The sequence below is a fragment of the Aethalodelphis obliquidens genome, unplaced genomic scaffold, assembly GCF_003676395.1.
Source record: "Aethalodelphis obliquidens isolate GAN/ISIS:26980383/991018 unplaced genomic scaffold, ASM367639v1 scaffold44, whole genome shotgun sequence".
In the NCBI taxonomy this organism is placed as follows: Eukaryota; Metazoa; Chordata; class Mammalia; order Artiodactyla; family Delphinidae; genus Aethalodelphis; species Aethalodelphis obliquidens.
Window position 1 is genome coordinate 1,741,777 of NW_020837988.1, and position 27,094 is coordinate 1,768,870.

A 27,094-nucleotide genomic window follows, 5' to 3' on the forward strand; every position below is an offset into this window, starting at 1 on the left:
GCTAGCCCTCCTTTTCCTTAGCAGCTGACACAGGAGTTTGGAGACAGATACGTCGATGACATTATTTGCTCCAGGGATAGCCAGGCTGTCATAGTCTGACAAAGGCAACGTGGACTGTTTCTCAGTGCCCCTGGGTGAGCCCTTACTGCACGATGGTCAACACGTCCTGGCATTTATACTGAGGCAAATGCTAGGTCTATAGGCCATGACATGTGATGATGCCCGGCTAGCCAGCTAGCCAGGATCGTGGTTCCTGCTACTCCATGTTCCGAGGGAAAAAAAAAAAAAATGCAGCAGCTGGACTGGGGGCAGAGGATGTTAATTTAGAGGAATCAGCTGAGATTTTGCACACTTAAACTTCTTTGGAGAAACAGAGCTTATGTTAGAGGACCTTTACTTGTTACTGGCAAGGGGCAGCCCATTTACAGGCAATAAAACATATAAAGTCATCCTCACCTTGAAAAGCTGTAAGGGAAAAGAAAGGTGAGAGATTGAGCTAGGATGTTTTGAGTTTCCCAGAAAGAGCTTCAGATTTCCAACCAAAGCCTTGTGTTGAGTGTTATATAAATAGACTGCCCATAAATGCGTCCGATGCAGTAAGCAAGGTGTAAGGGTTTCTACGAGAGCTGGTGTGTGTCTTTCAGACACAGGCTTTTGACTTTAGAGAAGCTGAGTGAGGTCACAGCTTGTCAACACCAGCTCACGGATCTTTCTCGGAGGCTGAGAAAAACACGACCAGTAATTAAAATCATGTTCTCCTTTAATAACAACAGCAACAAAACCCACTGACAATGCAATTCCACATGCTGCATTTCATACAAAACTTTCCCCATGAGAGGCTTATTCTGGTAGGGGCACCACTGCATTTCATAACAAAAGAAGTTGCCTTTTCATATGGAACGCACGTTAAGGGAACATCTGGGGCTTCCGCCACCATGTAAATATTGCCAGAAGCGTGGGTCCTCTTTTCTTATTTCTACATCAACCACCTGGAACATTTTACAAACCAGAGCCTGAACTCCATCAGAGAACATCTTAGTAGAATCAGCCTAAAAGCTGGTAAACTTTGAGGTGGCAGTTAGCCCGAAAGGGGCTGGGAAAACAGACCAAGCAACCACCCAACAAATAAACAAATAAACTTAACTGTTTGTTCCTTAAATTTGATCTTCATACACTTGGGCACTCGGGGAACTACCGCTTTTCGGCATATCAGAAAGAGCCCTGAGTTCAGAGTCAAAAGGGGGGATTTCTTAGTTCTGGCTCTGCAAGTAGCCAGGCTGAGGGAGGCTGTGCGTAGTACATCACTCAGACCTTTCTTCCCTCAGTTTCCTCCTGCTCTGGGAGTGACCTTAATGCTGGGTGTTCCTGTCGGGCTATTGTGAGCAGAGAATGAGATCAAGTAGGTCAAAGTGCTTTGCGGCAGTTAAAACATTACACACACACACACACACACACACACACACACACACAACTGTAAGGGATTTGTATTACGGGAGGACTAGAGAATTCCCTTCCTCCTGGGACAGAAAGGAAGATATGAAAAACCCATGCCTGTTTTACCTGTAAGAAAGAATTAGAACCCACCTATTCGTAACACTGATGATGAGACAGAAGACAGTACAGTAACGAGAACCGTGGATATGTCGTCATCCTTATTAGAAAATTAACACATGGTTTCACCATCCAGTAATGTGACTGATTTTTAAATAAACATATTTAAATGGGTGGGGTCCTGTCCTGAGTAGTGAGTAGTCACCTTGGCAGGTGATACACTTATTTAAATTATACGTCCCATCATTCCAAAAAAAAATTTTTGTTTTTAACTCTTCTTTTGGAATTGTTCCTAGAGCCTCTGGCGCATTCTTTCGAACATGTCTGAGGGTGACAAATTTTTGTCCTTTGTGGAAAATACTGATTTTTGTAAACAGCCCGAAGTTATTTGGCATGGAGTTTGGTAAACGGGCTAAGTAATGCCACTTTTTTAAAAACTGTGACTATAAGATAGGAAAACTTTCTTTCAGTTCCCACAGCAAGTTACAAATGGTTGGAGTTCCCTGGTGGTCCAGTGGTTAGGACTCCGTGCTTCCACTCTAGGGGGCACGGCTCAACCCCCGGTTGGGGAGCTGAGATCTGCAAGCCAAGCAGCACAGCCAAAAAAAAAAAAAAAACAAATAGTAGATTTCAGGAATCGACAGTATTGCTAGAAAGGATCCTTCATAAGGTGCCCACATTAGAGTAGAAAAGCCATCTGGAAATGCATTTCTACAATTTTAGTCACACCTTCATTATTTATCTAGCAAGACTGCCACTAGACTTAGAGTTTCCAGAAAGAAAAGAGCACTGCAACTAATTAACTGTTTAATCATTTTATCACAGCTCCTCTGGTCATCTGAACCCCTCATTTGCATATGGATTAACTGGCTAATACAGATGTTTCCAATGAATTCACATCTGGGTCTATTGAAAATGGAGTAGCCAGCCAATCCAATTCCAACCAACAAACTCTATATTCCCTTAAAAAGTTCAGAATTTATTTTTGGTTATGAAACTATCTGAAAATTAGAATATCACTAATATCATTACAACGTAACCTGAAGCAACAGCTAGAGTGGACTTGCTTCTGGTGCAAATAATTTAAACTGTTAGCACTACTTTAAAATAATCATCATCAGGGAATTCACTGGCCGTCCAGTGGTTAGGACTCTGTGCTTTCACTGCCAAGGGCCCAGGTTCAATCCCTGGTCAGGGAACTAAGATTCCACAAGCTGCACGGCCAAAAAAAAAACCCCAAAAACCATAATCACACTTCTATTCACTGAATATTGCACAATGTTAAATGAATCCAAAGACTTTTATGGAAACTATTGTTTTCCCTACTTCATTTTTTTTTATTGTGGTGAAATTTACATAACATTAAATTCATCATTTGACCATTTTAAAGTGTATAATTTGGGGGCATTTAGTTCATTCCCAATGTTCTGTGAATGAACCATCACCGCTATCTAGTTCCTAAACATCTTCATCACCCCAAAAGGAAAGCCCATATACCCATTAAGCAGTCACTCCCTGTTCCCCCCTCCCCCTGCCCCTGGCAACTACTAATCTGCTGTTTCTATGGATTTGTCTATTCTGGGCATTTCATATCAATGGAGCCTTACCTGTGTGGCCTTTTGTGACCGGCTTTTTCATGTAGCATTAATGTTTTCAGGGTTCATCCACATTGTAGCATGTGTTAGTACTCCATTTGCTTTCACGGCTGAATAATTGCGTTCCATGGGTACACTATATTTTGTTTATCCATCCATCCATTGATGGATTTATGAGTTGTTCACCCCTTTGGGTTCTTCTGAACAGTGCTGCCATGAACACAGGTGTACATTTTTTTCTTTGAACGCCTGTTTTCAATTCTTTTGGGTATATACCTGGGAGTGGAATTGCTGGGTCATAGGGCAATTGTTATGTTTAACTTTCCGAGGAGTCACCAAACCTCTAGCTCATTTTAATGCTCATGTTTTCAAGGTGGCTTGATGACCAGACAGTTAGAAGCAGTTGGACAACTGCAGTCAGACTCCAGGCTGGGCCCAAAGAGGTCTCTTTTTTTCAGAAACACTGATTAGAGCAGCTGGGCTTGATCTGAGCCAAGCTCGTTCCAACAGAAGGTTACAGGCAGGGCTTGGAACAACTTTCTCTGCTGGTCTACATGTCACAACATGAACTGGCAGGGCGGGAATACCTTCCTGCCTCCTAGAGATCCTTGGTTCTCCAATTATGTTGCACACACTACTGGAAAAAGAAAAAAAGATGTTAACTAACTAACTGATAGGCTTCTCTCTTCCTGCTTTTGTAGAATTCAAATTAGCATCTGAAGTCCACATAGAAATGGGTGTTTGGGGGCCAATGCTATATCCCTGTCCTGGGCAGAGGTCTGTCCTCTCATGGTTGGAGAACAGAACTTCCCAAACACTAGCTGAGGCTACAGAAATATCTTGCATCCCGGGTGGACTTTTACCATCGATTCTGCCTGAAGGCATGGCCTAGTGCTTCTGATCCTATCAATCCACAGATACTGGAGTTGAACTGACCCTACTTTGTATATTGTAGCTTATCCACCCCTGTGGGCTCGGCCAGGACAACAGGAGGTAATCCTACTGTAGGTATTGTTTACTGCAGCCAATTTACCGAGTCATGAGGCTCCTCAGCCATTAACCCAACCCGGCCAGTAAACTGATTAGCACTGATTTTTAAATTTAAACGTGTTCATGAGCCTCTCAGACTGCTGACCTCCTTCTCACCTCAGTGCCTGACACAGAAGTTTCTGAGCCCCAGAAGCCCCAATCAAGGAGCATTAGGGCTGCACTGCCATAAGCAGAGACCGACCCAAATGCCTTTTTCCACTTTAAACTAGAATACTAAGAGAGAAGAAGTCGGCTTCCGGGGTCCTTGCGAGGCAGTCTCTCTGCCAAGCCAGCTGTCACTTGTCGCTTGTCTCCTGGCAGCCCTTCAGGTGTCCTGGCCTGAATCCGCTACTAAGATAGAAAAAAAGTCCCTCGGCTGGTCATATCCTCTGCAATCTGGCAGGAAACCTAAAATTTGCCGGCTCTTGTCCTCGGTCTGTTTGCTTATCTGCTTCCTTCTAGGGAAGAGCCTGTATCACAGTGTCCGGTGAAGGGGGATTTTCACCATGACCTCACCCTCCGGCAGCTACTGTCCAGATTTCAGCGCGGCAGCTCGGGTGGAAACCCACATCAACGAAACATCAACAATCGCTCCTGGTACATCTCAGAGGAACGGCAAGGTCTGAGAATGACAAAGGGAGCTGCGGGTGGGGCTGGAGGAGGATGGATGACGTCTGGTCACAGTTCTGGGATGTCAAGGAACCCACTTTAAGAGAATGCACCAAAAACTTTCCAAGCTCGCGCTCGCTGTTTGTATAACTTCGAACCAAAGACTTCGAAATTACGTGACAGCCGGCGGCGGGGAGTAACCAGGAGTAAGAACGGCGGGAACGGCTGGGGAGCCCAAAGGGCAGCGCCCGCGACCTGGTCTCCGGCCGCCCGGGCCATCGGAAGTAGCCCTTCTGCACCTAAGTGGGTGCAGCCAATTCAAGGGCAACCGAAAGTCCGGCTCCCCAGGTGCCTGCCCCGGGCGGAGGCGCCCGGCCCCGATGGAGGTCACGTGACCACAAGACTCCGCCCAGCCGACACCTCCCCGCGCGCGCCCGGCGGCGGTCGCGGGCTCGCGAGAGAACGTGAGTCTCCGGCCCGGGGCGCGAGTCGGGGGAGCGGCCGCGGCGTGCGCGCGCGCCCCCGGGAGGCTGCGGGCGCGCGCACGCCCCGGGGCCACCGCCCCTCCCGGGCCCGCCCTCCTTCCCTCCCTCCCCGGCCAGCCTGGCCCGCCCTGCCCGGCCCGCCCTGCGAGTCAGTCCGCTGGCTCCCTCCCTCCCCCAGCGCGCTCGGGCCGCCGCAGCGCTCCGCGCCCTCGAGCCGCCGAGCCGGAGCCGCCCGCCGCCCGCGGAGGAGGCGGAGGAGCCGGAGGGGCCCGCCGAGGCGGCGGCGGCGGCAAGATGGCGGACTTCCTGCCGTCGCGGTCCGTGCTGTCCGTGTGCTTCCCGGGCTGCGTGCTGACGAGCGGCGAGGCCGAGCAGCAGCGCAAGTCCAAGGAGATCGACAAATGCCTGTCGCGGGAGAAGACCTACGTGAAGCGGCTCGTGAAGATCCTGCTGCTGGGCGCGGGCGAGAGCGGCAAGTCCACCTTCCTCAAGCAGATGCGCATCATCCACGGGCAGGACTTCGACCAGCGCGCGCGCGAGGAGTTCCGCCCCACCATCTACAGCAACGTGATCAAAGGTGCCGGGGGTCCCGGGCCCGGGGGCCGGGGGCCGGTGGGTCGCTGGGCCCGGACTCGGGCCGCGGCGCGGGGCCGGGCACCGCCCTCGTTCGCTCTGTCCCTGGCGGAGGACCGGGCCCGGCGGGCGGGAAGGGGGCGCGGCCCGGGGGAGAGGATGCCCGGGGGCGACCCGTTTTCCCCCTTGCCGCCCGGCCAGGGGGCGCGGCGGGTCCCCCACCCCCAACCCCGCCGCTGGCCTCGCCCCCTGCGAGAGGGAAGTGAGGCGAGCCGGGTGCTCCGGAGCGTGGGGTGACCTCTCCTGTCCTCCCTCCGGACGAGCCAAACCCAGACCGTCCATCCCCACCCCACGCCGGGGCGCTGCCCGCCCAGCCTCGCCGCCCCGGTTGGTGGGTGACCCGAGTCACATGGGGTCGGGGCTGCTCCCAACTCCTGAGCCGGGGAGTTCTGGAACCGCCGCAGTCAGGAAACTTGTGCCCGAGACCCTGCTCAAGGGCGAAGTGTGACAGCTCTTTGGGGCAAGGATATGAAACTTGAGGGTGTCCTATTTACTGTGCTGCTATCAGGAAAGAGTGCACCATACAGTCAGCCTAAAAAAGTTAGCGGTGGTTTTTCGCCCCAGTGTCACGGTCGGGCAGGATGTTTGCCTGTAATCACCATGCAGCACGTTCCACTCTTCTTTTGCTTAATAATTGGGGGCGGGAGGGAGGGGGTACCACACTTGTTTCTACTACTTAAATGAAATCGTGTGTTGATACAAAGAATCTTCGGCCTAAATGTGATGCGGAGCCTGTACAGGTTGAGTCAATGAATTAGTGTTGGCTTAGACCATAGGCTCTGCTGCTGTTTGTGGGTATTTTTAAAATTGAGAGTAAGCTTTGTTCTCAGGTGAAAAACACACAAGAATTTTAGTTCTGGGCTTTCAAAGAATTACACAAGAGGGGATTTTATTTTTGTCATTGGAGCGATAATTAGCACTCATTTTTCTCACTAGCACCTATTTTGTACTTTATATAAAAGGCATTTTGGCAGAGTTGAATACAGAGCCTGGTACTTCAGGTGCATGAGGGTTCTGTGTTGCATCTGGGTAACAGTTATATAGGAGCTGGTTATAGATTTCAGGCCTATCCAAGCATCGTTTTTTTTAAGGGTTTTTTTTTTTTTCAGGAAGTACCTAAGTCACTCTTTGGTGACACTTTTTTTCTCCCGGGATTGAGTAGAGGAAAACTGCTTGGGGGTGGGGGGGGGTAAGGATGGGGGAAGGGCACTAGGCCAGGAGCTCACAGACCACAGCCAGCCCTAGTACCTCTGACGTTAAGCTGTAAAAAGTGGTTGTATTTATCCTCTCTTCAAGTTTAGAACCAAACTAATTAAGGTCTCTTTCAAGGCCGAAGACTGCCTAGCCAGTCCTTAACCGAAGGTACCTTTGTATCCCCATGCAGCTGAACGGTGCAGCTGAATGGAAGGGATTCTGTCAATGAATAGAGCCAGCATGTTAACTGATAGTCAGCCAGGTAAACACCTGGTTCTTCATGTGCACGGGCTCCTACGCGTGACCTACTTCGAGCTTTGATGATGAGATGCAGTCACTAGCCATCTGCATTTTTTGAGTTGGCGTGATCAGAAAATTGACAGCAAAACGGTTTTTCAGTTAACCAAACAGATGACCTAATAGTCCTGTGATTGTTAAGAGGGACTAAAGGTAACAGTCTAGTGTTAGAAATAATGGGTTTGATTTAATCTCTGTGAGTTGAAATCTCAGCTTCTACGTCTTTTTTGCAGTTGGTCTTCCTCCTTCTAGGGAGGTCTGACTCCATTCTCTGCGTTACACTGATTTGAAGCTTGAGATGGGAGAAGTTTCTGAGCTTTGAATGTGATCCTGGAAGACTCAGGGTTAAGCAGGGTGCTCAGGGACCAAGCAGATCACAGGGTGCTAAGTTTGGTTCTTGACGTCTCATAAATAAACGTCTCTTTGAGAGACTCATAAAATCTTGCTTGCAGATCTTTCTTCAGAGCCTGGACATCAGGCTATGCAGCATAATTTCTTTTTCCTTTGCTAGTTTTTGTTCTCTTGTGACTGCGTTCTACCCAGGAGTTAGTTTATAAATTAGAACATGTTAAAATCCTTTAGGAGGAGCACTTGTGTTAATTGTATTTGCTTTGCAAGGCTCTAATTTTATGATTGTGAACAACTGTTAGTTTTTTTTTTACACTCTGAGAAGTTGCTCCTGTTTGTCTTGATGTTGGTCTCCAGTTTTGGAGGCAGCAGGCCTGGAGTACTTAAGAAGTTTAAGGAAATAATACTAGAACCAAATCTCTGAGAATATCTAATGACTCCCATCACACTTTTTTTTTTTTTAAACAAAGGTATGAGGGTGCTGGTAGATGCTCGAGAGAAGCTTCACATTCCTTGGGGGGATACCTCAAACCACCTCAATGGAGACAAGCTGATGGCGTTTGATACACGGACCCCCTTGACGGCCCAGGGAATCGTGGAAACTCGAGTTTTTTTACAGTATCTTCCTGCTATAAGAGCATTATGGGCAGACAGTGGTATACAGAATGCCTATGACCGGCGTCGAGAATTTCAATTGGTAAGAGATTTGGTTTTTTTTTTTTAATGTTGTGATTTTATTTTAACGGCATTTATTAACATCTGATTCTAACACACCTTTTTCACTGACTTCCACAATATAATGTATCTATCCAGAATTTTAGCCTCAGAAACTTGGATTGCTCTATAGATGAGCTTTTTAAACTGAGCAAGATAAAAGTAAGGTAAACCCCATAGGTTTGGTGAAGTTGTTATAATTAGTTGGTCATTTTTCCTTTTTGAAAGTAAGATCATCATGATTTTCTCAGGCACTTTCAAATTATTAGTTTTTTTCTCCTTTTAGAAGTAATCTCTCAATTCCAGCAACAATATTGATCTTTCTAGAAACTGACCTTTTACTCTTGGATTAAGAGTTCAGTAACCTGATTGTTCAGATGTGCTCTTTATCCTTAGTCTTCAGAGGTATTTATTTCATGATTCAGATTAATTTAATCTGTAAAGAGGTTAAAGTCCTTAATACTGTTTAACAGTCATGCTTTTTGTATATTTGCATGCTGTGTTTTTTTAAGGCTTCTAAGCACGTTTTACAAAATGTTCCTTCTTAAAAAACAAAAATAATCTGTTATTTTTTATACCTCTGTTTCACATGGGAAGCACCTAGAATTTATTTTATATTTATCATATCTACTTTATCTTAAACGAGACTCCCGTAAGACTTTGTAGCTATTATACAACATTGAAGAGAGAGTGGAAAAGGATCTGATCTAGGTTAAAGATACAAAAATAATGATTGAAATAGATTTTTTTAATCAAGTGTTTTGTAATTTAATTGTGAATGCTTTGATTGTATTCGGGGTTTTATTTGCCAAAGACCGGAAAGGTCCCAGGAATGATAGCCATCTAGACTGTATGCAATTTGGAGGGAGTTCAGATCTGAAGTGTTTTACTGTAATGTGATCAAAATAAAGTGACAGTTAAAAGTAAAACTGCTTAGAAAGTTGTTTGATGATGTCACTGGCATTAAAGCAATTCACATTTCTGGGTGTGGCTGCAAGATGATGTGCAGCCAGCAGTCCTTGCTGTTACAGTTTGTACTCAGCAGCAGTCTTGGCAATTAAGAGTTCTAGAAGAGCGTTCACGTTTGCTCTTGATAAAACTGAGACCTGAATCTTTACTTTCTCTGAATTATGGCCCTGGTGTGTAACATACAGCCTAGCACTTGATTATGTATTGTCTGGTATAGTTCTCTTCTTTAGTGTGTGTATCTTGTCTGTTAATTTATCCATTAATGAGAGACAAGGGCAATCTCACATAATTGTTAAAATTGAGTAGCTGGCAGCATTATATGTTGAATATTATGAATTAACTTGACAAGTGACCTCCATCTAATTCTCAGACTTGGGGTTAATTTTTGTCTTCCACACACCCCTTCTCATCTCCCTTTACCCTCCCCCCTGTTTTCTTTGGGTTCTTTTTGCGGTACGCGGGCCTCTCACTGCTGTGGCCTCTCCCGTTGCGGAGCACAGGCTCCGGACGTGCAGTCTCAGCGGCCATGGCTCACGGGCCCAGCTGCTCCGCGGCATGTGGGATCCTCCCGGACCGGGGCACGAACCCGTGTCCCCTGCATCGGCAGGTGGACTCTCAACCACTGCGCCACCAGGGAAGCCCCTCCGTCCTGTTTTTAAGTGCTGCTTATTCTCTTCTAAATTCATTTTCTCAACAAACCACACTTTTCACTATGAATTTTCTCAGGATGTTATTCGTCCTTCCAGGTCAGGGAAAAAGCATCCATCTGTAATAGCACACACTACATATTGATTCAGTGAATAAACAAACGGCTGTACTGTAACGTTCTCTGTGGGAAAGTTCCATAAGTCCATTTAATTGAAGTTGGACCTCGGTGACACTTATTGAATTTGAACGTTCACATCTTACAGTCTCATGGCCATCGTTGTGGAGAAGGCATTCCTGAGGATTTATTCGCCATTAAGAACGAATGGGTAAAACCACTCAGGCTGAGGACCTGCAGGTTCTTGACTTGAGCCAGCTGATGCTTTCAGAGCAGAGAAGGCCTCACAGACAAGGAGAGACGAGTTCCAGAAATACTTCTTTTCTGATGAAAGGTAGAGACACAGGGAAAGAGGAGCAGGGAGAGATCTAGTGTTAACTCCTGGAGGACAGGGATTTTTTTTCCCATGTGTCTCCTCGGCATTGTTAATGGTATACCTGGCACAGGTAGTAGGTGCTCAGTGAGTGCGCTGGATCAGTGGCTCTCAGACTTCAGGATGCTCTGTGGTGCTTGGCGTGCTGTTGACCCTGGGGAGGCACTTTGCCTACTTCAACTTTTCCTCGGGGTCCTCTTTGGTTCCTTCTCCCGCCCACACACACAAAGCCCCAAGTCCTGTCTTTTCTGCCTCCAAAAGTCTCTTGCATCAGTCCCTCCTTTCCACCTTTCCATGTCCTGGTACCTCCTGCTTGGACTCCCAGGTGATCTTGTCCAGACACGGCCAGGTCTGCTCAGAAAGCTCTGCTTGTTCTCCACAGCTTCTGGAACAGAGTGCAACCTCTCCGTGTGAGTCCGGACTCTCACTGGCTTGCCTAGGATTCCACTGTCATTAGACCACATCACATACCCTATGACCTCTCAAATCCCACGTGCCCTGGGCTTCTGCATCCGTGGCCGTCTTCACAGAGTCCCTCTACCTGGGTTCTTCAGGCCCGTAGCTGGTTACTAGGTCTCCCCCTTCACTTAGAACAACGCCAACCAGATTTTAATGTGACTGCATGTGGTCCATGGGCCCCTTGAAGCAGATTCAGCCGGAATCATTGCTTAACCAGAACAGAACAGTTTCCTCAACTCCCTTCCTTGCCTGGGGAGCCTGGGAGGAGCCCCGTGGTCTGTATCTGTGGCAGGCCATAGGCCGTGGGGTGGGTTTGCTCCGGGGCCACCGTTCCGCCGGGCCCCACCTCTCCTGCGGGGAGCCTTCCCTGGGCCTCGCGCTGGACGGGGATGCCTTTCCTTAGCCTGCCTGCCTGCCTGCCTGCGTGCCGACCCCCATCTGGTGCCTCACCTGGTGTTCCAGCTCTTTGATTTGTGTTTTCATCTCCCTCTAAAGCAGAATCTCCTTTGGTCTGCCTTTTTTTGGTCTTTTTCTCTCATTAACATAGGGCCTGACACATTTTATTTCCTCATTTTTTTTAGACGATCTGAATTATAATATTCTTCTAGAAAAAAAGAAACAGTCCTCATTTTTTTCCTGGGAAACATGAGTGTTTCTGTATGCTAGTTTGTTAATTTTCCAGGAGATGGGAAGTTCTTGTATTACAGAATCAATTTTTCTTTTTTGTTATGTTTAACAATGTAGTATATTCTTGAATCTTGGATAGAAAAAGTAGTCATGGGGGAAATGAGAGGAGTTAGCAGATAAAATAAGAAAAAGTAGCCTTTTTGGTTCCAACTAACCCTTGATTATTAAATTTATTAATGCAAATTTAAATGCAAAAAAATGGGGGCAGTTTTTAAGCCTCCCTACGGCTTTTTTGCTTAAGATGAATGACCGCCCTTTAATCAGTTTTTGGGACGAGGGTAGGGTAGTGATATCACAGCTTTGGTTTTTAGTTTTTAGCAGGCCGTTCGTTTGTTAGTAATAACTTTGGGTGCAAACATGAATGTTTTCTTTCCCTAGTTCCCAAAGGCAAACATTTCCTTTTCTGGTTAGTCTCATTGTGGGTAAGCTAACTTACTGTGGAAAAAGAAAAGTCTAAAGATTCAAGTTGTTGTTACAGCTTATGGTGCCTTTCTCGTTCGTATAAGCGAGCACACTGAGGACAGTATATCCTAAGAAGTGGTCTCTTCTAGGTCTCAATTAAATGTCTGTAATGCTCTGCCTTGGCTGTACATTCACCATAGCCTGCCACTGTACTGAGGAGATACCCTCTCTTTAGGAAAACTCACGTGACTGTAACTAGGGAATGTGCTAACTTAGAGGACTAAAGAGATGGCTGGGAAGCAATGCAACTGGGGACATGTAGCAGGAGTCACTGCCAGTTAGATTGTTCTGGACTGTGTAACACAGTTACTTATTCAGGAATGTAAGCAGAACGCATAGACCTGGTTACACAGGACAAGAAGGTGTGTGACTCTGGGAGGAGCACTGCTGCGTCTGTACATACTGTGACGGTGTCAGCGTTAATACAGCTTCCTGTGATGACCGGGCTTTTCTTTGCAATTCCTGCCACTGAAACCATTTTCTTTGTTATCGTGGTACCTTGGGTTAGACTTAATTTTTCATACTCAAGTAGTACAGTTTGTGCTTGAGGATAGTTACACTTCTCCAAGCTGAGGAGCTAGTTTTTTCATTAAGACAGCTCTTCCCTCAGTCTGTGTAACAAAGTACCTATTTAGCCTCACGCAGCGGCCTGCAAAAAGGAGCTGAGTGCTCAGTAGAATAGGAACTTCCCTTTGGGCTGAGGGATTCGTTTCTTTGTTTGCACTGCAGTATGGATTTGAAATACTATAGAGTTAGAGGCATTTGTTTGTTCTTTAACGCTAGATAGGATTTGCTTTAAAGGGTGAATTACTACTTTCAGTTGTAAACTATTTTCAGTTTTCTGTTGGAGAAGGGTTTTGTCCATTTTCTTTACGAATAAAATGAAAGAAGGACTTTGACTTCAAGTTGCTAAAAACCTCCTGATTCTAGGCTTAGGATGAAATAGTTCAGCCTATATAACAAGGATTATATGTTACATTAGGAATTGTAGAGATTTTTAAATTTAGGTCTATAGAATTTGGTTTTGGTAAACTTGATCCAATGTCACAATGGTCATGTGTTATCCAAGCCTTGGAAACCCAGAGCTGTACTGCTGTTTACGTTGAAAACAAAGAGGTTGTTTTGGCACGTGCTTATAGTTTTCATATAGCTTGGTGAGATTTTGCGTGTGTGTGCACGTGTGTAACACGTGTGCACGTGTGTAACACACACACATGCACACCTAAGTAGACCTCTTGATTTGTTACATCCAGTTGATGTGTTCATGTTTACATGATTTTATTTTTGGTAGAAACTTGACTAGCTGTGGGATATCCGAACCCTGGGTGCTGAAGAGGGATTGTAAAATACTGTGCTGCCTTTTTTTTTTTTTAATTAATTTATTTATGGCTGCATCAGGTCTTCTTCGTTACTGCGCACGGGCTTTCTCTAGTTGCGGTGAGCAGGGGCTGCTCTTCATTGCTGTGCACAGGCTTCCGACTACGGTGGCTTCTCTTGTTGCGGAGCACAGGCTCTAGGCACGTGGGCTTTAGTAGGTGTGGCTCGTGGACTGTAGAGCACAGGCTCAGTAGTTGTGGCGCACAGGCTTAGTTGCTCTGTGGCATGTGGGATCTTCCCAGACCAGGGCTCGAACCTGTGTCCCCTGCATTGGCAGGGGGACTCCTAACCACTGCGCCACCAGGGAAGTCCTTGTGCTGCTTTTTATATTACCTTTTATTGCTCTTCTTTACTAGAGTGTGGACCTAACTCAGGAGAGAGACTTGTGAGCTTGCTTTTAAGAAAAGCATAACGGCCCAAGGACTTCGTGCGTTGCACAGTCCCTGTTCATCTGTCACAGATAAGCAGCAGCCCATCCAATCTGCCGTATCTTGTCATATTAACCCCAAACAGGTGCCAGCTTCTTTCTCCAGAAAATTACTTCAAGTGCTGATAATTAATTACATCACTTTTTAACACCTTATGTTTTACAAAAATTGCTTTGTACTTTTCAGAGTACATTAATTATTTCTACCACATACACTATCATTTAATCCTTAAGTAAAAGAAAACAAAGGGAATGTGGGCTGTTGTCCTCATTTCACAGATTAAAAAGTTCAGAGACAGAGAGGTTCCTTCGGCTCACAGAGGTAGTCAACGATGACAGGATAGACCCTGGAGCCTCAGCCTGCTGACTGCCTGTGCACAGAGCCCCATTTTGCAAGCCCTCCAGGGCTCTTTCCTCTTCTGAGCAACACCCTGCACTGATAGTTAACACTCCCCTAGTTCAGTTCTAGCATGTTATTTTAAATATATGTAAGGTTTTCTTACAGATACATAGCGCTGCACCGGTACGCACACAGTTGTTTTTAGTATTCCGAACTTTCCATAGTTTCCTTGTGCCATTCCTTTTTTAATTTATGAACTTAGATTATAGTTACAGTGGGAATGGTAATAAACGTAAATGTAATGGTAAATTTACTAAGTTAGAGAGGTACAGTTTATCCTAACCACCATGCATTAGGGTGAAGGCTGTTTGAATGTTCACCTCCTTGAAAACTAACTACTAGTGACCCTCAACTGATGTTTCATCAGTCAGCATGGTTTTTAACGTACCCTGAAACATAGAAGTTTAATGGCAACCAGTTATCTGAAAAGCAGCCATATATTTTTTGTAAGAAAGTGACGTTCTGAAATGGGCACGTATCTGGTATACAGTTGCGCAGATTTGCTCTTGGTTTGGAGGAGATAATCAGAGCAGTCTTAGTTATTTTTATGAATTCCTTTGCAGTGTTTCTCATGTAGTTGTCACATATTTCATTCTGCTTATGAGCATTCCAGATTGTAGTTTGTTGCAAGTTTTTGTTCCAGTTAGAAAGTACCTATTTCTGGAAATTAGCAGTGATTTTTATTTCCTTTTTTGAAAATTTTTTTTTTTTTTCTAGGTGTATGATACAATTCACTTCAGTCTTTGTTGTGAACTTTTTTTTTTTACGAGATGCCTTTTTTTAAGAGACTTTGTTACATCCACATTAGCAGAGCATTATTAGAATGAGCTGATACGGATCAAGGAAATAGTTTTGTTTTGAAAACTGGACTTTAGTGGCCTTGGCTACATTTACCAGTCTCTTTCAGCGATGGTAGTTGTTTGTCTTAATCTTTCAAATTTAATCTCTCTTCTTTTGGCAAAACGAATAAAAAAGATTTTTAAATCACTGCAGTGGGTGAACTTTTTCATATACAACTAGTCTACAATAGAAGCAGAATACTTTAGTAGAATTACCCTTCTCTGATTTATTTTGGTTTTTGGTCTAAGTCATAAGACTTGTATACTTGGTTTTGCTACATGGAACTTTACTTTGTATCTTCCAAACAAATTAGAAAATAACCATGTTCAAATCTATTCATTTATTTTCCATATTGTAAAACATTATTACAAATGGTTTTAACGTGGGGACCTTAAAATGTGATGTGGTTTTCTGTTGTGCTGTGCGATAAAGTGGAACTAGGTGGCCAGACGGAACTCGTGTGGGTTCTGCCTCTCGCTGTGTGAGACTGAGCGAGTCCCCCAGGCTCTCCTTCTCTTTCTGCGACTGTGAAGTGGGGATGATTCAACTACCTTTGTTAGTCGTCGTAGGGATTACATGAGGTAATCCATGTAAAGCCTTTGACACAGTGCCTGACACACATTAATCATTTTAATATCGTTAGCCATTAACAGCCCTAGTATATGCCATATCCACAAGCCATAAGTAGTTTCCTACGAGATAAGAGTTCTGTAAACTTTGATTTGATTAACTCTGTGAACTTGATTTCCCATATAAAAATCCTGAATTGTAAACAGTGCAGAATATGACTTACAGTCTCATTAGACCATTTGGCATCTCTAATGAAGGCAGCACCAGGGAGAGGTTTGAGGTTTTCATTGTTACGTCAGTTCTTGTTTCCTTTCCAACGTCACCGTGCTTTGTTTCCAGATCAAAACTTCATGATGTGGCTCTTCATTTCTTCATAGTACCTTTTCAACATTTTGTGAAAATGGGGATGATATGTTCTCAACTTTTAACATTAGAAACATTAACCCCAAGTATCCCACCCAGCGCGACGTCCGTTTGAAAGTCTTCTCTCTACTTATTTTATTTTGACTGTTTTTCTCGTACATAAATTACCATACTGACCCAAATTAGCTAATTTTACCTTACCTTTCACTGTATTGATTGTATAGTTTCCATTTCCTTGACAAATATACAAACTTTTAAAAAATGTTGCTTAATCTGTCTTCCTGACAGCTATAGCAATGTCAGTTCGGAAAGCCCTTTGCTTATGTATTTATTTTAAACAAAAAACATTTTATAAATGACAGGTCTATATCTTTATGGTTAGTCCTTGTATATATTTGTAAATGATTTTTAAAACACAATTCTAAGGAATCAAATGTAATAATGATAATTAAAATGCTTTGAAAATAAGGCAGTGTATAGATGTATGGTAAAACTCACCAGTACTGATCTTTCCCATTTGCACCGTGAGATTTCTAGCCAGAAGTATTTAATTTGGAGAACGTGCTCCTGAGACGCTTCAGATGTGTGGTCTGAATTAGCCAAAGTTGTCTTCCTGCCAGCGGCGTCGTGAGGTCACCGCAGCATGGGCGCAGGTGCTCTGTGACTCCCGCCAAATGTGCCGCTGTCTGTCTTTCCCTCTCCCTGCTCGGTTGTTTCTGGCGCCCTTCCCCCTGCACACATGTATCCTCTTTCCCTTTTTGCCGTTTCCTGTGCCTGTGGCCTGGCAGAGGTGTTGTGAGGACTCACGTTGAGGAGGGTATTTGGGCTTCTTTTCCAACCTAAAAAATTCCTTATATTCATAAAATACTGAATCATTTTTTTTTTAAGATCTCATGTTACTTTTTGTGAGATTTCAGAACTACTGACCACTTTGTTAAAAAAAATAAAACACCAACTTTCATTAGCCTAAAAGAATAATGGAGCAAAATAAACAAATTTCAATTTTGCTCCCCTAAAGAAAATGAAATTTTAATTTTTTTTTTTTTTTTTGGCGGTACGTGGCCTCTCACTGCTGTGGCCTCTCCCGTCGCGGAGCACAGGCTCCAGACGCGCAGGCTCAGCAGCCGTGGCTCACAGGCCCAGCCGCTGCGCAGCCTGTGGGATCTTCCCAGACCGGGGCACGAACCCGTGTCCCCTGCATCGGCAGGCGGACTCTCAACCACTGCGCCACCAGGGAAGCCCCGAAATTTTAATTTTGCCATTTAAAAACAATGTTAGCCAGCAAACAAAACTCTTGTATTGTCACCCCCGTCCCCCAAAATAACCCAGTGTGTTTGGGTTCTTCCAACCAGTGCAGCTACATTTAGCCTGTTAATAGGACATCTCTTTTCTCCCTTCTAGAGAGGTTAAACAAGAAGTGCTGGGATAATGAGTACTGTCATGGGGGTGAGAGACTTTCGCTTTCCTTTTCAATATCCTGGTTACCATTTTTTGATCCCTGGGTAATCTTTTAAAAATTATTTTCCTGTTAGATAGAATGAACTTCCTCAATAGAAATTGTATAGAGAGTCTGTCCTCTTATATCATGTGACTTGCATTTAGGCTTCACGCTGTGTAGTGTGGTGGTTTCCATTTATTGATATTAAGTAAAAGAAACACTCACAGAAGCTGCTGGCAGTGAGCAGTGGCTCTAGCTTCTCCAGGTCGCTAGCGAGTTGCTCACAAGGGGTTTCCTGGCCAGCTTGGCTCCGCGAGGCCTCACAGATGAGAGGATGCACACACCTGTGCTTCAGACAGGTAAACTTGTCTGCTGTTCAAATGTCCGATGGTCTCTTAAATTCATTTTTAGTAATTTTTTTTAAATCTAAATAATTAAATGCTTCATATTCACAAAGCTGCAAATACCATATATCCTAGTTGAAATATTTTTAAAAGAGTGATGTGATTTAGCCTACTGAGTTAAATATTGCAGTACAAATGATTTCCCATTTTTAACTGATACAGACTTGCCACGTTTGCAGTAAAACTGCCTTTGTTAGCTACAGCTTCAAAAATGCTGGGGACATTGAATCATCGTATAGATTATATACACTTCAGCTCTAGGCTAGGGTAAGGAGAATTATACTTAACTTTTTTCTTGACTTTTTAAACTGTTATGTCATGATCAAATGCTACAATCAGTGTTAAGATGGCGTTACAATCTAGTAAGAAACCAAGGTTCCCATCTCTTGTATTTTGCACTTTTGGCCTTAATGTAAGATAGCTTTCTTTTGAAAAAGGTGCTTTATTTAAAAAAAAAAATCATTCTGTAGAACTTTATTCTTTTGATAGGAATATGTATACATATCCATTTGATATTTTTATATGTAACTATTTTATACTATGTGCAGATATTAAGGTTTAGGGCATTACTTCAGAAGTATCCGTTTTTCATCATGATAATCTGAATTCTTTTCTTCTCAAATGTGAAAACTGAAGAGCAAGTGTAAAAGAACAAGAAGGCCTTGGGTAGCACATTTCAGGAGACGTATTCCTCTTTAACAAGAGTTAAGCCTTAGTGAAATCATGGTACCTGGCAGCTTTCAGCAGCTGTTCAGGGACATGTTACCTGCCACCTGTTAGTGAGTCAGGTGCTTTTCTGCAGGCTGGGTACTTGCTGGCAAACCACGTGAGAGTAATCTTTGTTCCCGTTGATCTTGGATGCAAACAAGTAAATAATCCCACCTGTGATAAATGCTCTGGAGGAGAAGAAGAGAAAGCAACGAGAGGGCAGTCAGAGGAGGTGACACTGAAGTTGAGACCCCAGGGGTGGGAAAGGGTCGGCCAGGCCAGGAGAGGGGAGAGTTGGACAGGCAGAAGGAGCATCACGTGTGCAGGGCCTGCCGCGGGCCAGGGCTCGCCTGAGTGCGGGAATCCGAGGAGAGGAAGGAGAGCCTTTGGGCTGTCCTGGGGGCCCGAGCAGCCCCAGAGCTGGGAGGCTTCTGCAGAAGGAGCCCTCCTTGTCAGGTGGTCGCCATGGGATGCATCAGGGACACTTGGTAGGGGAGTCTTGGGGCTGCCGATGGATTGACTGAGGGGAGGGAGAAAAGCATGAGTAAAGAGGGGCTTGGATTTCTGGTTTGACAACCAGGTGGGCAGTGATGCTTTTTGCTGAAATGAAAAGACCCTGTGAGAAGGAAATTTGAGGGGGAAGAGTACGGCTTTAGTTTGGGTTTATTGGGTTTTGAGCTTTCTGAGACATACAGGAGGAATCAGGTAGACAGTTGGGTATATATGTCTGGAATCTAGAACAGAGCTTCGTGCTAGAGGGAGAAATTTCAGAGCTGTTTGTGTTCAGATGATATTTAAAGTCTTTAGAACGTGTACAGTTACTCAGGGAAAGGGCGTAAAATCAGTTAGGGCTCAGGAAAGAGTCTTAAGGAACCTTCAGACTGTTTGAGACTGTTCAGAGGAGGAGATGCTAGCGGAGATGGCCAGAAAGGTAGAAGACGTTCAGGAACGTGTAATGCCATGGGGGCCGGGAGAGGGTTTTAAAGAGGAATAAATGGTCAGGAGCGCCACGTGCCCCTGAGAGGTCTCGTGAGGTGAAGACGGACGTGTCCATTGATGCCGGACAGCAGGAAGGTTACTGCTGGCTGGCAGGTGATGCGAGGAAGTGGAGAAGTTCTCTTGAAGTCCAGCTGACTCTTCTCATTGCCCTTTTGCAGCGCGTTCAGCCCACCTGACGTACTAGGTTGGGTTTTTTCAAGCCTTTTTAAAGTCTAAGAGTATATTGTATTTATATTAACCAATTTCTTTGAATCTCACTCTCAGAAGAAGAGTTAATATCAGTTAATGATAGTGTTAATCTGTTGGGCCAGGCAAACACAAATAATGTTTACTTGAGACCATTGCTTATGCAGTGAGGGCGGTAACTTAGCAGCGATGCTCCTTCCCTCCTTCAGCAGGCGTGTGCTGAGTATCTGCCCACACCATGTTCTGGGATGAGCAGGCCCTGGGACTCAGGAGCTGCCTGGCTGGCCTGCCTTCACGGAGGCTCTCTATCCAGTGAGGAGCGCATAAGTCACCCAGCGGTGGCTGCCAATGATACAGTAAACGGTGTAGAGTGCTGCATTGGTAACCTCTCTTCCGAGAGTTTGCAGAATCAGCAAGTGTTCACTGACTGAGAAGAGGCCTAGGAGGGCAGGTAGGCCAGTTCGCTTCGCTTTGTACATAAAACCCAGGTCCATCAGGGTTAAGGTCGTAGCTAGTTTGGGTGTGACAGTCATAATTACTGCTGTGCTTCCCTGTGCCCCTTAATAACACATTAGCCCCGTAGTGACTTAGAAACAGGAATTGATACTCCAGCACACGTTATGAGCTGTTACCCACATTCATCAACATGTAAAACATTCCAGGCTGCATGTGTCTTTGCTGTCTGACCTGATTGATCGGAGGTGAGGGGTGGCGTGCGGAGCTTCTCTGCCACCGAGAGTTTGGGGTGATGGCTTAAATGTGAAATCCATCGAAGTCTGGGTTTTCCTGTCACCTGCTGTGATCTTAGGCATAGAATTACTTTGTTAATTAACGTGGATTATTGCGTAATGTTTGAGTTGTGGGGATTTCAAGATGCATTGCAGCACACCGGCCCAGAGCAGAGCTTTCCATCTGGTGTCCGTTCACAAGGACTTCTGGGTGTTAAAAAGTGCTTGTATGAGCCCCTCTATTTAGATAGCAGGGGAATTGAAACTATATTTGGGAAGTTATGTCTTATGTTGGAAAACTGCACATTCTTTTTTTTTTTTAACAACTGAGGTCATTTCTTTTAGAATTCGAGACATTTCTTTATATGCTGTTGGGATTGTGTATGATTGACCCTTTTCAAAAAAGTATTTTAACTTTGAGGAATTTTTAAGGGTTCAAAACTCTAAGCTTTTTAGTGTTATCATTATGTGAAAACTGAAAAACAGGGAAGCTGTTTTTGTTTTTTGATTTGAAATGGGCTCCAGAATCTAAATTAGCTTTTTTTTTTAAATTTAGATTTTAAAACATGTGTATATGCCCATTGTAGAAGATCGTCTAGTTGGCCACCATCCCTCCACCCCGAGACATCTGTGTTGACAGTTGGGTGTATTTTCCTCCAGTATTTGAATACACTGTTGGCTGTTGAGTTAAACTTTTCTGTAGTTTCTGTACAGTTTTCTATCCTGTTCATTTAATGTTGTGCCATTCAGATTTCTTGGAGGAGGTGATTTTTCTCAGAGGACTGGTAAGGCATTCTTCTAGAAATGGATGTGCGTTTTTGACTTATATGGAAAATTCTTTCATATATACGTATTTATGAATAGTAGGGTGGTAAATAGTAACCTGGAATAAATAATTCGGTAAATCATGCCACGTTGCTGCCGTAGTGAGCAGCACCGTACACCGTGTCAGAGCTAGCCCGCCTCTGCGGTGTTCAGCTCCTTCCTCACACTTAAAATGTGTGTCTGATTTTTCAGGGAATAAGATGTTATAAAGAAATGCTGGCTGCCACTCTGAAACCTGTATTTTAAAGAAGCGGCTGTAATTCTTATATAGGGTTTTGAAAATAATTGATACTTTAAGATAACAAAGTTGAACAGCATATAAGTGTAAGACATAAGCACCTATAAATGCTTATTAGACATATGGCCAAACTCTTTTTTCTGTCTCTTCAGGATGAAGCATTTTAATAAAATAAAGGCCTTCTTTTTTGTGACATCTGTAGTAGAATTATTAAACTGCATTTACCTTTTGTGTTATATGTCAACTGGAATTTGGTGGGACGACAGGAGTACTCTTAGAAAACTAAGATCATTAGCTTTAAATCATTTTGGTGATAAGTCTAATTAGAAAACTTGATATAAAAAAGAATTTATTAATTTGTGAGCAGTGGCAAGAAAACGGCAATTTACAAAATAAAGTGTTAACTTCTTTCCAAAAATTTCTTATTACTAATATCGTGCACTAGTTTGTTTTTATAGCTTATATGCAAGAAAAATCTGAAACTAACTGTTTAGAGGTATTCTTTCTGAAATTCTGTTTAGGCTATTATAAACTATCTTAGTTTGGAGAGCTATTTAATTTGAAAAATATTTTCAAATGTTTGGATGGTTTTAACGTAACTGACTAATTTTGGCTCTTTTGGGAGTTTTGAGTGACGTACATAGAAAATGCCAGCAAGAAATTTGGAAGTGCATTCAGTTGGAGCCTACTTAATTTTGACCTGTCTACAGAGCAAAAGAAAATAGCTTGTATTTCTTTGAATATAAGTAAATACTGTCTTTCTCCTTGTGAACCAAAGAACAGGCATGAGTGGTAGTACTTTATGCTTCAGTGATAAAGATGACAGTATCCCCTTATTAAACATGTGCTGTGTGTCACTTCAATACCTTACAATGTTTTTGTCCAGAGAAAAATGAATAGAGAAAGTCATTAAAAAAAAAAAGGTAGGTCATCTCAAAGATAAGAAATAGTAAAATGGGTCCTTTGTGAAGACCAGGCAAAACAAGAATGTTGGAAGGGCAGGTGGATGAACGCAGAAGTGAGGCTGTACGTGGCGAGGGCCTGAGCACCAGGAGAGTCTCATGCCTACCCTGTGTGTGGGCTCGCCAGCCGCTCCGTTGTAGTTTATTTTGAAATAAAAACTAAGGAGGAAAAAAGACCCAGAACCCATCCAGTAAGAAGTATTACCTTCTATCTTTATTACTAGCCACGTCCTTATTGAAAGGAGGAGTCTGGATTCATTAGCCAGCTTTGACCTCACATATTTCCATTTTGTACCTTACTTATCGGGCATTTAAATTTTGCTGTAAACCTTATATATAAGTAAATGTTAGATGGAAAGGCTTATATTACACAGAGTCTATTCATAGAATATTTAAAGCCTCCTTATTTAGGTGTGGCTTCACCAGGATATTTGCAGGGCTGAAATTACAAGTGTATACAAAATATGAATTATTGATTTAAAAAAAAACAACAACCGTACTTCTAGGTCACTTTTAAAGGCAAGTTAATTAGTTTCCTATTGAATAGATGTTCTCCAAATATATGCATAGTGAAGCCTGCCTAATGAATATTCAGAGAACATTTCTACCTGGCTTAGTTTTGGGATTATAAGACTGATGAAAATTAAAGGCATGTTATAGGTATACAGAAACCTTGCTACGGCAATCAGGGCAGCACCATACGGCAGTTGAGTTCACAGTTGTAACCAGGTTAAAGAGTAAGCAGATTTGTAATTTTATGTCTTGATTCCTTTTCCTCTTTGAATATTCCAAACTTGCAAATGGAAGGACTTAAAGTGCATGGCAAGGGTGTGAACCACTTTAAACCGTTGCGTTTAGCTGTTTTAGAACACAGACCTCTGTTCTGTCGTTTACTAGTACTTCAGGAAGTGTTTGTTGTTTGTAGTACTTGGCTAGTGGTTGCTTCTCTATATAAAGAGAAACTGGATATTAACTTCGAGTTATGCCATCATTTTCAGAATCACATGTATACTTAGATTTCAAAAGAAAATTTCTCACTGCTTAATTGTCTTGGTAATATAGATTTTCTTTGAATTTTAATATTTCTTGTACTCTCAAGAAATATGTTTACTCTTAAAAAACCATTTTAGGTAATGCTAATCTCATAACTAAAAGGGCCTCCACACATAAAAATGGGATGCTTTTTTTCCTTTTTTTGGCTGCGTTGGGTCTTCGTTGCTGCGCGCGGGCTTTCTCTAGTTGTGGCGAGTGGGGTCTACTCTTCGTTGTGCTGCGCAGGTTTCTCATTGCGGTGGCTTCTCTTGTTGCAGAGCACGGGCTCTAGGTGTGTAGGCTTCTGTAGTTGTGACTCGCGGGCTCTAGAGCGCAGGCTCAGTAGTTGTGGCGCACGGGCTTAGTTGCTCCACGGCACATGGGAGCTTCCCGGACCAGGGCTCGAACCCGTGTCCCCTGCATTGGCAGGTGGATTCTTAACCACTGTGCCACCAGGGAAGCCCGGGATGCTTTTTAATTCACTTCTTTCTTTCTAATTGACTTACTTCTTCACAGTGGATTTTCTGCCATTTATAGACATACCCAATAAGCCTGCAATTAAATTCCAGACATTTGACAAGATTAAGCAACAGTAGTTCATTTTAGTAGCAAACTGAAATCCACTGCATTACTTATAGTTTGCATTTGATGGAATTCTGTTACCTCTTTTTTCATTCCACAGTGTAATTTTCACCTGTTTACCAGGTAAAAAGATAGTGCTCCTTATGTGCTCCTTATTAAACACTTTGCATTGCTTTATTTACCTGTCATGCAAAGTTTCAGTGTCTGTTGCAGAAGCAAAATAATTTTATAAGTTTAATTGAGGTTTTAAGTTCATTAGGGTCCTATTGCTAAAATATAAGTAGCAGTTCTAATACTTGTTCTCATTTATGCTTTTTTTAGCTGCTTAACAGTGTTACAGCTAGAGTACCAGGTGCATTAATTTTTAACCACAAAAATCTCTGGGAGTTAAGTTTTGAAGGCTGTTGGACATTTGAAAATGGGCTCTAGGAATATGGAGAGGAAGGCTGCTAGCACTGTAGTAACACAGGAAATAAAGTGTGTCTGAATCACCAAATCAGTTTTTAAAAAAGAGAAAGAGGGCTTCCCTGGTGGCGCAGTGGTTGAGAGTCTGCCTGCCGATGCAGGGGATGTGGGTTCGTGCCCCGGTCCGGGAAGATCCCACATGCCGCTGAGCGGCTGGGCCTGTGAGCCATGGCTGCTGAGCCTGCGCGTCCGGAGCCTCTGCTCCGCAACGGGAGAGGCCACGACGGTGAGAGGCCCGTGTACCACAAAAAAAAAAGAGAGAGAGAGAGAGAAAGAAAGCTATTTCTAGACTTAATTCTGCTGTTTATGTCACAATTCAAATATGTCAAATGGAGGCCTGATGCTTTTCATGTGAGACCTAGTTGAACTCAAGTAAATATTGCTTGAAACCTACTTTTGTAATAAGATGAAGAAGCTAAATAAGTTTCTGATCTGGATTCTTAATATTCTTGGCATTTTTACAAAGCTTTTAATAAAAACCCTAGCTGATTTGATATAATCAGTATCAAAAGGTAAAATTAATATAAAATCCAGTTTTGAATAAAATCTGCTGTCTGTGCAGATCTGAGCTGATGCTAGAGCCGGCCCCTCAGAACCATGTCTCGTGGGCCTTCGGAAAAGTTTGGTTTGGTGGAGTTGTGGTGGGCCTGGGGATCTTTGTCTCTAAGGAGCGCGTTAGGTGGTTCTGAGGCACTGCCGAGATGAAGAAGCGCTTGGCTAGCACAGGAGTCAGAGGCTTTCTGTAAAGGGCCGGGTGGTGTGATACCTTAGACGTCACATGCCAGGAGACAAAATCAGTGTAACAGGAGAGAATTCAGGTTTGCACAGATTTTTTTATTGACGCAATTCAGAACATAATAAAGTTGCCTATGGTTTTTTGTGGTATAGGTTTACTAATGAGAGGAATTGGATTCTTTTGGAAGGGGATAACATTTTGCTTAAGTAGGGTTCAGGGTTTTGGTGTTCCCTGTTATCACAGTCAGGTGCAAATGTTCATCCCTTAATGATTTTACACGTTCCGCCCTTGGAAGTGTCTTTGCACACAGATGGGTACTGCCAAGTGAGCATTTGGGGGAGTTTTTTTGTTTTGTTTTTAATTTTTATTTTTTTTATTTATTTATTTTTGGCTGTGTTGGGTCTTCGTTGCTGCGCGCAGGCTTTCTCTAGTTGCGGCGAGCGGGGGCTACTCTTCGTTGCTGTGCGTGGGCTTCTCATTGCAGTGGCTTCTCCTGTTGCGGAGCATAGGGTCTAGGCGTGCAGGCTTCAGTAGTTGTGGCACGTGGGCCCAGTAGTTGTGGCTCGAGGGCTCTAGAGCGCAGGCTCAGTAGTTGTGGCGCACGGGGCTTTGTTGCTCCGTGGCATATGGGATCTTCCCGGACCAGGGCTCAAACCCGTGCCGCCTACATTGGCAGGTGTATTCTTAGCCACTGTGCCACCAGGGAAACCCAAGCATCTGGTTTTAATTGAGCATAGACTTTGCTTGGAAGACATTTAGAGAATTCTGTTAGCTTGTTCCTGGTGTTTGCCTCTGGGCATGTCATTTACATTGCAGGTTTACCATTTCCAGTCGTTGCACAGTTAAATGGATTTTGAAGTATGGATTTTTTTTTACACTTGTATTACGGTCTGAAAGATGTTGCTGGAACTGTAGTTTGACTTTAGAAATGTATATCTGCTGCACATTTGCATGAGAATGGAGGCCTACTGTTTTAACTTGACAGCAAAGAAAGGGTATAAAGCAGTTGGACATTGCTTATGATTCCAGTAACACTAATTGTCAACATGATTTTACCACAGTATAAAGTTTGCAAAAAACTGTTTTGCCTTTTAGTTTTGGATTGAATTCATTATGAAATGTAATCAAGTCTTCCCTAAAGCTGATTTTGAAAAGCCATTCAGTGTTCTGCATTAGTGGTTGAAGGTGGTTCTTGTTCAGAAAAAATTCGATTTCATCCATTAGTTCAAAAAATCTCAGTAAAAACTTACCTCTGCCAAGACATGGAACTGGTGTAATAGGGCAAATCAGCATATTCAGCTTCTGTTTCTGACAGAAATTCACGGAACTGGTGATGGTCAAGTCCATGAGAGTGAATTAAATTCGTCCTTAACAATACTGGTTCAGTAACAATATAGATTTAATGTATTTCCTACAGAGTCCCTGCTGGTGAAGAATACATGATGTAACCATCTTCACAGTCTTTGTAAATGTGTCCTTTTTCTTCTCCACACATTTTTAGCACCGTCAGTTGTAGTACATGTCCCAATTCAGGTTGTGCTGATCTAGTGTTTGCTCAGCTTCCTTGACAATATCCTCATCTGTAGTTCTTCCACACAGCCTATTCATACAGGCTTATTCTTCAGTCACTTCACCCTTGGCATTGA

The 27,094-nt window shown here is 43.6% G+C and overlaps 1 protein-coding gene across 2 annotated transcripts in view; it reads left to right on the top strand.

The window, feature by feature from the left end:
* The first annotated feature begins 5,474 nt into the window (after positions 1–5,474).
* The window catches only part of GNA13 (G protein subunit alpha 13), a 41,232-nt gene continuing 19,612 nt past the window's right edge, over positions 5,475–27,094 (top strand). The window contains exons 1-3 of one of the 2 annotated variants that reach the window (XM_027080470.1): positions 5,733–5,846; positions 7,287–7,358; positions 8,212–8,438. In XM_027080470.1, coding sequence (XP_026936271.1) covers positions 7,304–7,358; positions 8,212–8,438 — 282 coding nt within the window. In that variant the 5' untranslated portion in view covers positions 5,733–5,846; positions 7,287–7,303. Of the gene's footprint in view, positions 5,847–7,286; positions 7,359–8,211; positions 8,439–27,094 lie in introns of both variants that reach the window. The other variant, XM_027080469.1, reaches the window with a different exon arrangement.